Source organism: Panthera uncia, chromosome B4 (assembly GCF_023721935.1).
Source record: "Panthera uncia isolate 11264 chromosome B4, Puncia_PCG_1.0, whole genome shotgun sequence".
Taxonomy (NCBI): domain Eukaryota; kingdom Metazoa; phylum Chordata; class Mammalia; order Carnivora; family Felidae; genus Panthera; species Panthera uncia.
The window spans coordinates 137,967,908-137,981,424 of record NC_064809.1 but is presented as its reverse complement, the minus strand read 5'-3'; the positions used below and the strand labels follow the sequence as shown (position 1 = coordinate 137,981,424).

Sequence of the window (13,517 nt, the reverse complement as noted above, 5' to 3'; positions counted from 1 at the left end):
GTGCTCCCTCTATCCTGCTCACCCCCCGCACGTGCTCGCTCTATCCTGCTCACCCCCCGCGCGTGCTCGCTCTTCCCTGGAAGGAGGAATCTGTGGCTGAACATCAGAGGCAAGGAAGCGGCTGCCCCATCCAAATTCCAGGTCTCCGTGCCACTGCCAGGGGTGAGCGGTGATGTCGAGGGCAGGGTGTCCTCGTACTGGCTGGCCCGCTCCTCCCCCTGCCCTTCCTGGTGGGGCTGTTGGTGTGGCTGTGCACCTGACATTGGCAGGCAGGGTGACCCCTGACTGCCGTTCTTCCCACAGACTACTGGTGGGTTCGTGAGCTGTGTTCTGGCCCTCGTGCTGCCCCTGGCCTATGGCTTCCAGCCTGACCTCGTGTTGGTGGTGCTGGGGCCGGCCCACGGCCTGCAGGTCCCCCAAGCCGCACTCCTGGCTTCTCTGCTGCGGGGGCCGGCGGGGGGCCGAGTCTTGGTCCTGCTGGAGCAGGTGAGCTGGGCAGGGGGCGGATGTGCTGGCGGTGGGGGGGGGGGGGGGGGGGGGGGGGGGGACCAGTGACTTGCTGCTTCCACCTCTGCTCCCGGCCCAGGGATCCACATCCCAGCTTGCAGGGGTCCTGGCCCGGGTGTGGCAGGGAGAGGCGCCCCCCGGCCTGGGTCCCTTCTCCATGGCCTCCCCAGAGGACACACAGGCCCTGATATCCCTGAGAGGGCAGCTGGAAGCAGAGTGGAAGATGCTGCCGGTGGCCGGTGAGGCGGGGGGGGCACGGCCCAGGGGGAAGCTGCTCGCCGCAGCGACAAGCTGACTGTGCACCTCCTCCCAGCTCCTCAAGTGCCGTGACCGGGCAGCTTGAGAGCTGCCAGGGTGGGAGTCCTTGCACTGCAGAGGTGGCACCGCAGACTAGTCCCCCGAGAACCAGCTTTAAACACTCACGTGTGCACCACTTCCTGAGGCCTCCGTCCTGAAGGCCAGGCTACAGAGCTGTCTGGGGCTCTGGCTCAGGGACACTATGTCCACGGCCGTGACCGGGAGCCCCCCCTCCAGTGGTCTGCCTCTGCACAGATGGTTCCATCCTCACTTCCTGCACGCCTCTTAACCTCAAAAAATAAAAGTCGTTTTACCAGCAAAAATGGGCTTATTCAGGAATAGCAGAGAACTGAAATTCAGGATAAGTAGACTATGGCAAAGCCATAAGCAAGTGTAACTGACAAAGCAGAGGAACGTTATTTTATGGAAAAGGAGGCAGCGGGGAGGGATCGTTCTGAATGAGCATCCATTGGAGAAGGATGATGAGGATTTCTGAGGATTCTTTCCTGCTGACGCTTCTGTTGGGTCTGGAATTGACAATTCCTCCTGTGATCGGCCGAATGGTGCAGCTCCCGTCCTGGCGTCCCAAGCCCGTGCCCGCGAGCTTCCCTTTATTCCTGTTCACACATCCCCCCTCCTTTTGATCAAGGTCTTTTCTTTGAAAGCATCACCGTTCGAGGCAGGTTTTCCACATGTAGTGGTTTTGTCCGTCGGTGCCAGGAAGGACATTTCCCGTGTCAAGGACCATGTCAGAGGGAAAGTGCGTCCCAGCTGGAAACCACTTAAGGCCAAGTTTGAGCAAGAAGGAAGGTCAGGAAGGCCAGGCACTCCCATCTAAAGTCTCTCTCTTCTCAAGGTTATAAATATTGGAGATGATTTCCTTATTGTGCCCGGCACATCATTTTTGCAAAAGTTTGGCAGGCAACAAAATATAAAACCTAAAGTAAGTATATAAAACAAGACAGTAGTGTAACAGTAGTGTAACAATCCCAAAGCGAATGATGGTTCTAAACCAGGACCCTTGGTCTACAAAGTAGCCAACTTGAGGGATTTCTTGGCACTTATTCCGATTTAGGGGAGAAAAATTCTCCCTGTGGAGCCAAGCCCAGCATCCTGTACGCCTTCTGCTCTCATGGCCCCCCTCCCCAAACCCCTCCAGCAACCCTCAGTTTGTTCTCTGTATTTGAGAGTCTCTTATGTTTTGTCCTCCTCCCTGTTCTTATATTAATTTTGCTTCCCTTCCCTTATGTTCGTCTGTCTTGTGTCTTAATTCCACATATGAGTCAAGTCATATATTTGTCTTTCTCTGACTAATTTCATTTAGCGTAATACCCTCCAGTTCCATCCATGTTGTTGCAAATGGCAAGATTTCATTCTTTTTGATTGCTGACTAATACTCCATCGTATATATATATATATCACATCTTTATCCATTGATCCGTTGATGGACATTTGGGCTCTTTCCGTACTTTGGCTATTGGTGATAGCACTGCTATAAACACTGGGGTGCACGTGCCCCTTCGAAACAGCACGCCTGTATCCTCTGGATAAATACCCAGTAGTGCAATTGCTGGGTCGTAGGGCAGTTCTATTTTAATTTTTTTTAACGTTTATTTATTTTTGAGACAGAGAGAGACAGAGCATGAACGGGGGAGGGGCAGAGAGAGAGGGAGACACAGAATCGGAAGCAGGCTCCAGGCTCTGAGCCGTCAGCCCAGAGCCCGACGCGGGACTCGAATTCATAGACCGCGAGATCGTGACCTGAGCTGAAGTCGGATGCTCAACCGACTGAGCCACCCAGGCGCCCCTATTTTTAATTTTGTGAGGAACCTCCATACTGTTTTCCAGAGCGGCTGCACCAGTTTGCATTCCCACCAGCAGCACAAAAGAGATCCTCTCTCTCCCCGCATCCTCGCCGACATCTGTTGTCTCCTGAGCTGTTAATGTTAGCCATTCTGAGGTGTCAGGTGGCATCTCATTGTGGTTTTGATTTGTATTTCCGTGATGATGAGTGATGTTGAGCATCTGTTCATGTGTCTGTTAGCCATCTGGATGTCTTCTTTGGGAAAGTCTACTCATGTCTTTTGCCTATTTCTTCACTGGATTATTTGTTGTTTGGGTGTTGAGTTTGAGAAGTTCTTTACAGATTTTGGATACTAACCCTTAATCTGATACGTCATTTGCACACATCTTCTCCCATTCCAGCGGTTGCCTTTTAGTTTTGCTGATTGTTTCCTTCTCTGTGCAGAAGCTTTTTATCTTGATGAGGTCCCAATAGTTCATTTTTGCTTTTGTTTCCCTTGCCTGTGGAGACATGTTGAGTAAGAAGTTGCTGTGGGTGAGGTCCAAGAGGTTGTTGCCTGCTTTCTCCTCTAGGATTTTGATGGCTGGCTTCCTGTCTCACACTTAGGTCTTTCAACCATTTTGAGTTTATTTTTGTGTATGGTGTAAGAAAGTGGTCCAGGTTCATTCTTCTGCATGTCCACTGTCCAGTTTTCCCAGCACCATTTGCTGAAAAGACTGTCTTTATTCCGTTGGATATTCTTTCCTGCTTTGTCAAAGACGAGCTGGCCCTATGTTTGTGGTACCAGTTCTGGGTTCCCTATTCTGTTCCGTTGATCTAATGTCTGTTTTTGTGCCAGTACCATACTGTCTTGATGATTACAGTTTTGTAACACAGCTTGAAGTCCAGAATTGTGATGCCTCCAGCTTTGGTTTTCTTTTTCAAGATTGCTTTGGCTATTCGGGGTCTTTTGTGGTTCCATACGTATTTTAGAATTGTTTGTTCTAGCTCTGTGAGGAATGCGGGTGTCATTTTGATAGGCATTACAATATTTATTTTTGAGAGACAGAGACAGAGCGTGAGTGGGGAGGGGCAGAGAGAGAAGGAGACACAGAATCCTAGGCAGGCTCCAGGCTCCGAGCTGTCAGCACAGAGCCCGGCGCAGGGCTTGAACTCATGAACCGTGAGATCATGACCTGAGCCTAAGTCAGACGCTGAGCCGATTGGGCCACCCAGGCACCCCAGCATGGTTACTTTTATCAGAAGCAATGAGGCCTGTACAGTGTTGAAGTAGATCTCCTTAACTGTAAGTCAGAGGAGGCAGGAGCCAAGTGCATTCACTGTACGTCCTGGATATCTCAAAGGGTGGGACTCCAGGAGTTCCAGAGGGGTGGATCTGAGGCTTAGAAGGACCAACAGCAATGCTGTCAGCCAAGGTATTTGGAAGGTCTACAGATGTGCCAGTTGAGGCCTAATGGCGCTGTACTGCGTGTGACTAATGCCGGGATTGCGGATGCAACGTGCAACGAAAACGTAAGGCCTGCTGAGCAGCATGGATGTCCTAAAGCCTCTGTACAAGGAGACCCCAGTGACTACGAAGTTCAAGAGGGGTTCCCCGGGGTCGGGATAATATTTGCTAACAGAACTTTAGCCACAGAAGCAGCACTGGCTTGTCTAGAAGAGAAAGGTTTGGCCCAGTGAGAAAACCTACAAACCACGGCTGAACCGTTTATATCCAGGAGACAGGGAAGCTGTATGAGATCCATTTGTGTGAACAGGTTTTCCTGGATGATACTCTGGACAGGTGGAACGAGCGAGGCAGGAACTTTGTGTGGCCTTGTGATTTCTCCCCCAATCCACCCATATTGGTTCACAAACACTATCTTGTTTTTTTAAGTTATGATCTTTTTAAAGTTTTATTTATTTAAGTAATCTCCACACCCAACATGGGGCTAAGACTGGACCACAGGATCGAGTCGGATGCTCTCCCTACGGAGCCAACCAGGTACCCCTGAACACTATCATTTTGTCAGTAGGCCAGTAGTTTAATGCATGTACTGTGGTGAGCAGTGGGAATTCTAGAATTTCTGGTAGGGCCAGATTGTTATTGGTCCAAACCAGAGTTCTCCCTTTTTACCAAACTGGCAATCATTAGATTTCCGATATCATTTTTCCTTTTCTAGGGCCAATTGTTCAGGCATCTCTGGTCAGTATTCCAAAATTACCATTTGGGAGAACATCACTTGGGACCATGACAGAGATTTGGCTACTGGTTTTGTTTTGGTTTCATTTCTTTCTTTTATTATTATTTTTTTTTAATGTTTATTTTTGAGAGAGAGGGAGAAAGAGAGAGAAAGAGAGACAAAGTGTGAGTGGGGTAGGGTCAGAGAGAGGGAGACACAGAATCTGAAGCAGGCTCCAGGCTGTGACCTGTCAGCACAGAGCCCAGTGCTGGGCTCGAGCCCATGAATCGCAAGATCGTGACCTGAGCTAAAATTGGATGCTTAACTGACAGAGCCACCCAGGGGCCCCGTGTTTTTTGTTTTTTGTTTTTTATTTTTTTGAAGATTTTATTTTTAAGCAATCTTACACCCAATGTGGGGCTCGAACTCACAAACCCTGACGCCAAGAGTCGCGCGCTGCTGTGACTTGAGCATTTTTTTAATGATGACTTTTTTTTTTAAGTTTATTTATTTTGAGAGAGACAGTGAGAGTGGGGGAGGGGTAGAAAGGGGAGAGAGAGAGAGAGAGAGAGAGAGAGAGAGAGAGAGAGAGAATCCCAGGCAGGCCCCACGCTGCCAGCACAGAGCCCGCTGCGGGGCTCAAACCCACGAATTGTGAGACCATGACCTGAGCTGAAACCAAGAGTTGTACACTTAACTGACTGAGCCACCCAGGCGCCCCTTTCCTGGTTGGCTATTTTGTTTACTATTGTCAAATTCTAGAATTATTTCCTCCTTTTTAAAGGGAGTTCTGTCATATTTTTCTGAGAAGTCTCAGCCCAGGAAATGAATGGGGCAGGTACCAAGAACAGGGTACGCATCTCCAGAAATCTCCAGAAGAGCCTAGACAAAGGAACAGGTTCAGAGACAGGAAGCTGTTGAGGGTTACTAGAAACTCTCCCCATCTGAAGGGCCTAGTGCTCGCAGCAGATACCGTCCTGACCCGGACAGGGGTTCCTCCGAATGGATTACAAGGGAGGACTGTGACGGCTCCTTGGAGCCCCACTGCTGGGGACTGGGACATTGGAAAGCCGGCTGAGGGCCCTGAAAGCACTGATGTCTGTAACAGTCGTTTAACCAGCATCCCAGCGCTCTGCAAGAACACAGAAATTAGGCTTTGGTTTTTGCTCAGGGGCCTTCATTTCCCAGAGCTGAAAATCTAGAATTTTAGTGGTTTTGCTTTTAGGTGACTCATCTAGGATACGGGTGAGCTAGTCTGCCAAAACAGCTAAATCTGGCATGGATGTAGTTTCCCGTTCCAGCCTGGTCCTTTGTTTTTTTTTTTTAAGATTTTATTTTTAGGTAATCTCTACACCAACATGGGGCTCGAGCTCACAACCCCGAGACCAAGAGTCACTCGCTCCACTAACTGAGCCAGCCAGGCGCCCCTAGCCCGGTCCTTTTGACTACCGGAGGAAGACCTGGTTCAGCCTGTTAGTAAACAAAGTTAAATGTTTCCAGGTGGATTCAACATCTAAAGGAAGACCAGGGGCACCTGGGTGGCTCAGTCAGTTAAATGTCTGACTTTGGCTCAGGCCATGATCTGGTTCACGAGTTCAAGCCCCGCGTTGGGCTCTGTGCTGACAGCTCAGAGCCTGAAGCCAGCTTCGGGTTCTGTGTCTCCCTCTCTCTGCCTCTCTCCCACTCACACTCTCTCAAAAATGAATAAGCATTAAAAAAAATTTTTTAAAGGAAGACCAGAATTTTGTTTGAAAACAGTTTGCAGTTAATTCTAGTAGCCGTGAACAAGTCACCAGGCTTTTGTGTGCAAGCCCGAATTTTGCTCCCATCAACAGCCTTGGGAAAGGCTCCTATCGTTGTTCTGTAGATATTTCCAGTGAGTGTTCTAGCATCTTGCCCAACATAAGGGGTTCGTTTCTCTAAATCCCTTTCAGCATGTACCCGTGGGCCTGGCCCTCACCAAAAACCCGTATGGACTTAACTGATGCAAATCGGAGAAACCAGGTTGGTGAGCTTGAGTCACTTACGTTAAATTCTTCAACAAGCCTGTGGGGTCCTCAGTCACTTTAGGAAACTCTGACAATGCTTACGAGCCAGCCTTATTCCAGGCAGTGTCAAAAACTTGGGGTCTGTCTGGATCCTCAGAAGACTTAACTCCAAAGGTGCAGGTTTTGATAGTTTTAGGAAAGGAAGGAGTTGGGGAAGCTTGGAGGAAAGGGAAGCTTGCTGAGATAATCAGAATAGGGAAACCGAGTGTGCAGGAGGTGGGATAAGGCGGCTGCCTCTTGTCCTGAAACAGAAGACAGGGCAGTGGAAAAAGAGGCTCGGAAGCTTTTTTGTCTGCTTGCCTCAGTCTAGAAATTGTATTTTGCAGGCAGGCAATTTTAGATTCCTGGCAACATTTTGAAGCTTCAAAATTCCAGTCAAAGTAGGCATCCCATTCAGTTTTTTGTTGTTTTTTATTTTGAAGTAATCTCTATGCCCAACATGGGACTCGAACCCACGACTCTCGAGATCAAGGATTGCATGCCGTACTGACTGATCCAGCCAGGCCCCTGCCCCCGCTCCCCTGCCCTTTTAATCAGTTTTGACAATTAAAAAAAAAAAATTTTTTTTTTAACGTTTATCTATCTTTGAGAAGAGAGAGAGCATGAGCAGGGGAGGAGAGAGAAAGAGGGAGACACAGAATCCAAAACAGGCTCCAGGTTCCGAGCTGTCAGCACAGAGCCCCACGTGGGGCTCGAACTCACGGAGTGTGAGGTCATGACCCGAGCCGAAGTCTGACGCCCAACTGACTGAGCCACCTAGGCGCCTCAGTTTTGACAATTTTAGAGCCATGGCTGTCCGGTTTTGAAAAAAGTAAGTTAGGGGAGATCGAAAGTTCCTCACAATGGCCCCTGACGTTCTAAATTACTTTTGGTTCCATGGGTCTGTTTGGTTAGAACCGCAGGAGAAGTCACCGTAGTTTTTGAACATACAACTGGCTGGGGTCCCAGAAAGGGGGGACGTCCTCAAAGGAGTGTGATGTCTGGGCTCCCATTTCTTGGAGGTTTTCAGAGCAAACATGATGAGGGAGAAGGCAAGCTGACACCCCACAACCCTCCCCCAGGTGGGGTACATGTGACGTTCCTCAGGCACTCCCGCTGCCCAAGGACAAAGGAGAGGACAGAAAACAAATGGTCACACTGAGAGTCTCCAGAAGTTTACAAATGTCTTAGTAAATTACAAGAAAAAGGCAATCTCATCAATAGTCTCATCTGCAGAAAACTGTGGACTCAGTTTCCTGGAGCCCCAACGCTACCCTCCCCTCCATGTGATGTGGGAACAAAGGCAAGAAGGAAACGGTAAATAACATTAAATTTATTACCTGCCGCCCGTTGACAAATGCAGAGTATAACATTTCTCCAGGAACCCCATACTGTCCTAATGTTAATACCTTACTAGAAGAAAACAACCGTAGCCTGACAGTAGGGAGGTCTCCAGTATCTTAGGAGTTCTCTTTGGCATATCAAAGTCCTTCTGGAAAACTCTCTGTTGCCTTTACCTCGCGCAAGTCCATAGTATATAACCAGTCCAGCCCAGCTCCTCCTGCCCAGGGGTCCTGTCCTCGTGCTTTAGTAAAGCCACCTTTTTGCACCAAAGAAGTCTGGGGAATTCCTTCCTAGCCGTGGGCTCCATACCCCCATCAAACAGCTTCCGGAACCTTCTAGTTCTGAGGAGGCTGACCCACGGCCATCACACAGACGCCGAGGGTAACCTGGCACTCACACACCGAGCGCCGAGCAAACTCGCCCTCCAGCTCCAGGGTGGGCGACAAAGCCGGGCGCTCTGGCAGCTGCGAACCGGACAGGTTCTCGCCCGTCCGCTCGCCGGCTCCGAGCTAGTTGCCGGGTTTCCCGTCGGGACTCCAGGTCACCGAGCAACGTTAACCTTAAAAATGAAAGTTATTTTGCCAGCAAAAATGGGTTTCTTCGGGAAGAGTGGAGAGTGCAGTCCGGACCAAGCGGGCTACGGCAGACCCCAGGCGAGCCCACAGAGGAACGGGGCTTCGCGGGGGGCGGGGGCTGGGAAGCTGGCCGGGTCTGAGCCAAAGCGCACTGGAGGGAAGCGGGGCGCAGAGGCGTCTCGTCGGCCGGGCCGCAGGGCGGGGGGGTGTCCACCCAGACGCAAACCTCGCGGCGGGCCAGAGTCCCTCCCACGCGGAGCCCCCAGCGGGGTTCGGGGGACACTCCCGTCCCAGCCTCCCCTCCGGCAGGGCCCAGCCCTCCCCCTGGCTCATTTTCACCTTCCCAACCTGACTCCGCCTCCTTTATCTAGCCCGCGGTGGGCCTCAGTTTCCCCACCTGGGCCGCCGGGCTCCCGGCCGGAAGTGCCCTGCCCGCCGCGACCTCCGGGTCTGCCCCGCCCCTCCCGGTGACGCAATTCCGGCGCGCCGGCTCCAGCGCGCTTGCGGGGTCGCGGGGCAGTGACGCCGCGCGGGGGGCGGCGGTGGCGGGAGCTGGAACCGCGGTCGGTTAGCGGGGTGAGCCCCGTGCGGGGACGCTGCCCGCCGCCAGCCCCACGCCCGCTCCGCCCCTCTGGGACGCCGGCAGGGCGTGCGAAGCCGGCCGCGTGCCCTGTGCCCGGCCCAGGCGCAGGCTCTTGGGCTTTGTCACGCTTCCGTGACCCCCCAAAGGTTGAAGGCTGCTGGACGGGAGCGCTGCCGAGCTGCGGGCGGCGGGGGGGGCGGCGGGCCCGCGGAGCGCAGGAGCCTGGGAGTGCAAGTTGTGAGCCTCTGGGTGTGGGTTTAGGGGGCCGCCTGGCGTTCAGCCCCGTCTGAGCCTCTCCCGCGGCTGGGAGGCTTTCCCGCCCCAGGGCCTGGAGCTGCGACCCCGGGGCCATGGCCAGCGTCCCCCAGCTGTTCGACGACCTGTGCGAGGCCCTCCTGCCCGCGGCGAAGGCCCGTCTGGGCCAGCGCGGCGTGAGCCGCAAGAGGGCCAAGCAGGGCCTCAAGAGGGTGGCCTACAACGCTCTTTTCACAAATCTGTTTCAAGAGGAGACTCACAAGTTGCAGGCCGACCTCTCGAAACTCCCGGTGAAGAACAAGGTCCTCCTGCTGTCCTTCGACCTGAGAGCAGGCGGTCTCGGCCCCGAGGCTGACCGTTTGGAGGAGCTTGTGGAGGAGCTCCAAGCAGCCCCCGGCTGTCCGCTGACGGAGGTGGCGTCTGTTTTGGACCTCCTGGTCCGGCTGGCGGGCAGCGGGCCCCCTCAGGTTCTGCGGCGCAAGCGGGACTACTTCTTTAACAACAAGCATGTTGGGAGAAACGTGCCCTACAGCGGCTACGACTGCTACGACCTGAGTGTGTTTGAGATGGACGTTCAGTCTTTGATCTCCAGAGAGGAGTACTTATGTCAGGACATGGTCCGGAAAGCGCTTCAGGTGATGGAGGCGGCACCAGGCACTGGCCTGCCCACCGTTGGGCTCTTCTCATACGGTGACCCTTGCAGCGACAGGTTTGAGAGAGACACCCGGGTCTCGCTTTTCGGTGCCCTCGTGCACAGCCGCACATACGACATGGATGTCCGGCTGGACCTGCCCCCGATGCCTGACAGCGCAGACCTCTCTGGACTAGCCATTAAGGTAGAGTGTTTGCTGTCCTGCCTCCAGCTCCCAGGGCATTTGGAAATGCCTCTTTTGACCTTCCCTGGGTCATGGTAAAGGTAGGAGAGTTCTCCCGTCCCGGTCACTTGGTGGCTGAGCCGTGGTGAGGCGGGGCTGCTGGAGTGGGCTTCCGCTTCTCGGGCAAGGACACCTCTGCCCACCTGCGGACCCGAGCAGCAGGCTGTGAGTCCTCTGTTAAGAGGTGAGGCGGGAGGTCGCTTCCTCTGTTCTCCAGAGTTGCTAGTTACACTTAGGTTAATTACAAGAAAGTAACCAGGTCAGTCCCTCCTTGTGCCAGCCACATGGAGCACTCGGTAGCCACGTGGAACAAAATACTGGTTTGTACTACACGTGCAGTATTTTTCACCTACAATGTGGGATGTTTCCTACGTTATTAAGTAAATCATTGTTGGCCTTTATGTTTTGTGGTTTTCTGTTGCTGGTGGATGTGCTGTCATTACTGTTATTCCCCTGATACAAGAAATTCTCACTATCATGAACATCTTGGCGTGCATACGTTTTCTTGTGTCCACTGTGATTTTTTTTTCCTGGGTTCCCCAAAATGGAATTTCCAGATCAGAAGCATTTCACGAAAAATTCTATCGTAAGTTATGTTGACACTTATATGTCTTATTAAATTGGAAATTGATACTGTTTTTTAAATGTTTACTTATTTTGGGGGCACCTGTGTGGCTCAGTCAGTTAAGCGTCCGACTTCAGCTCAGGTCATGATCTCCTGGTTCGTGGGTTCGAGCCCCGTGTTGGGCTCTGTGCTGACAGCTCGGAGCCTGGAGCCTGCTTCGGATTCTGTCTCCCTCTCTCTTTGCCCCTCCCCTGCTCATGCTCTGTCTCTCTCCAACGTTTATTTATTTTTGAGAGAGCGCGTATAGGGGAGGAACAGAGGATCCAAAGTGGGCTCCACGCTGTCAGCACAGAGCCTGACGCAGGGCTCAAACTCCAGAACCATGAGACCATGACCTGAGCTAAAGTCAGATTCTTAACCGAATGAGCCACCCAGGCATCCCTGGAAATTGATAATCTGTTTAATTCCTTAAATGGTTCAGTGGTAGTGAAAATGTTGTGTAGTACCTACGTGCTTGGGAGAAATAGAGGAGATATTCCGCTAGGTATTTCTTGTAATTAGTAACTGGAAGTGTATGGAAAAGTCCTGGAATTCTGATCGCACTTGGCTGAAATTTAGACCCAAAGGCATACGTGGTGTTTCCTTCTTCCCTGTGGTCTCCAGGTTCCTCAGAGTGTGGATCAGTCGGAGGATGAAGGGTTCCAGTCAGCATCTAACTTGACTCCTGACTCCCAGTCTGAACCAGGCATGACCCCGGACATCGACCTGTGGGATGCTGTGCTCACCTACGAGGCCAGCAAGCGGAGGTGCTGGGAACAAGTTGGATGGTACGTGTGCTTTTAACCGGGAAATGCACCCCCCCCCCCCCCCCCCACGTGTGAGCATGGCTTTGTAGCCTGGCTCCAATGGGATTAGGAGCCTGGCAGTTTCAGTCAGGCTACTTTATAGAATTGCCCGAGTCACGGGAGGTGAGAAAGATGCCGAGGGGAAGGACCTGCCGGCCCCACAGAGGTTGCCCTGTGCCAGTGACTTCTCCAATTCAGACAGTCCGTTGGCAGCTGAGTTAACGTCCTTACCGTGAGGGCTCCCGGCCAGAGGTGTCAAGGGCAGCCTGGCGGGCTATGTGGTCAGGGTCAGGGAGAGGTGCTCCCTAGGCACAGGGTGCCGGTGAGGGGGCGTTCTTCGTGTGCACGGGTTTTCACATCTGGGGCTGACAGTGCTGCTGTCTGGCTGATAAGTTCCGGTCACACAGTGCTGCCTTGACTGGGGCCAGCATCTCCGTCCCTGGGTTCGACTGGTCCAGAGGCCTCTGCACTCAGGACCTCTCCCGACTCCTCCCAGGATGGGGACAGAGGACACACATTTCCCAGTAGTTACTCCTGGAACCTTCTCTTCCCATGTCATCTGCTGGCAGTTCTGTAGTCTGCCAGTTTGGGGAGCAGTGAGGGGAAGAGTCAGGGCTAGCAGGGCATCGAGTGCCTTCTGATGCGGCCCTGGGCTCTGGCGGGGTCTCCCGAGCATGGCCGCAGGCTTGCGGATGGGCACTTAGGTGCTGGTTGTGCTCAGGCGTGGCTCCTGCTGGGCAGCCATCTGTCCCTCCGCAGGCAATTCCTCCAGGGATGGCCAGCTCCCTGCTTCCCTCAGCGCCACTGGTGTTAGTGGTCGTGTGGTCTTTCCTGTCCTGTAACCTCCTGTTAGGGCTTCAGGCCTGTCTTGTGCGCGCACAGCGAGTCTAAATGTGGCTGCTAACCCTTCACGTGTGTCAAGACTGGGCCGAGAAGCTAGCACTTTCTTTTGTAAACATTTGCTCGGTGGTATCTCATTTATCCTACTTTTCTAGGTCACCGTTTAGGAGATCACTCTGTCCACGCCCCTGTTCTGAATGCACTTAATCTCCTTGGTGTCCCCCAAAGGCCGCTGACCACAGTCGTCTTCCCTGTGAGGATGACTGGCCGAGCCCCCAGGACAAGAGTCTGTCCTCTCAGCGCACCATGGGTGGCTTCTCCAGGGAGACCTTCAGGCCACGCTTCGGCTAGTTGTGGGCCCCACATTCACCTGTTCTGGTGGGAACCTGACCCCCCGACCGCTGATCCCCTGACCCCCTGACCTTCTGACCCTGGAGGTCTTCTGCTCAAACTCATTTGGTAAATCTCTGGTGCTTGTTTCAGTTTGGTTCCTGGGCACCAGCTAGTTTCCTACCCTGAGTTCAGACTAGTGGGCACTAGGGAAGGTGCTATCCCTCCAGAGGCAGAGCCGCCAGTCCCCCGACAGCCCTAGGACCGTGACCTCTGTCCCCCCACAGCCTTAGGACCGTGGCCTCTGTCCCCTCCACAGCCCTAGGACCGTGACGTCTGTCCCCCCACAGCCCTAGGACCGGAACGTCTGTCCCCCCACGACCCTAGGACTGTGACCTCTGTCCCCCCACAGCCCTAGGACTGTGACAGCTGTACCCCCACAGCCCTAGCTGTGGCCCCTATCCCCTCCACAGCCCTAGGACCGTGACCTCTGTCCCCCCACAGCCCT

General features: G+C 53.1%; 2 protein-coding genes across 8 annotated transcripts in view; both read left to right on the top strand.

Annotated features, from left to right (window-relative positions):
* Positions 1-1,127, top strand: part of HDAC10 (histone deacetylase 10) — a 6,394-nt gene extending 5,267 nt beyond the window's left edge. For all 7 annotated transcript variants that reach the window (XM_049626586.1, XM_049626593.1, XM_049626592.1 and 4 more), the window contains 4 exons: positions 84-162; positions 304-486; positions 587-746; positions 821-1,127. In XM_049626586.1, the coding sequence (XP_049482543.1) occupies positions 84-162; positions 304-486; positions 587-746; positions 821-837 (439 nt within the window). In that variant the 3' untranslated portion in view covers positions 838-1,127. The remainder of the gene's footprint in view (positions 1-83; positions 163-303; positions 487-586; positions 747-820) is intronic.
* An 8,376-nt stretch (positions 1,128-9,503) lies between these two features.
* TUBGCP6 (tubulin gamma complex associated protein 6) overlaps positions 9,504-13,517 on the top strand; it is a 14,449-nt gene continuing 10,435 nt past the window's right edge. The window contains exons 1-2 of the mRNA XM_049626737.1: positions 9,504-10,390; positions 11,658-11,821. Of these exons, the coding sequence (XP_049482694.1) occupies positions 9,650-10,390; positions 11,658-11,821 (905 nt within the window). The 5' untranslated portion in view covers positions 9,504-9,649. The remainder of the gene's footprint in view (positions 10,391-11,657; positions 11,822-13,517) is intronic.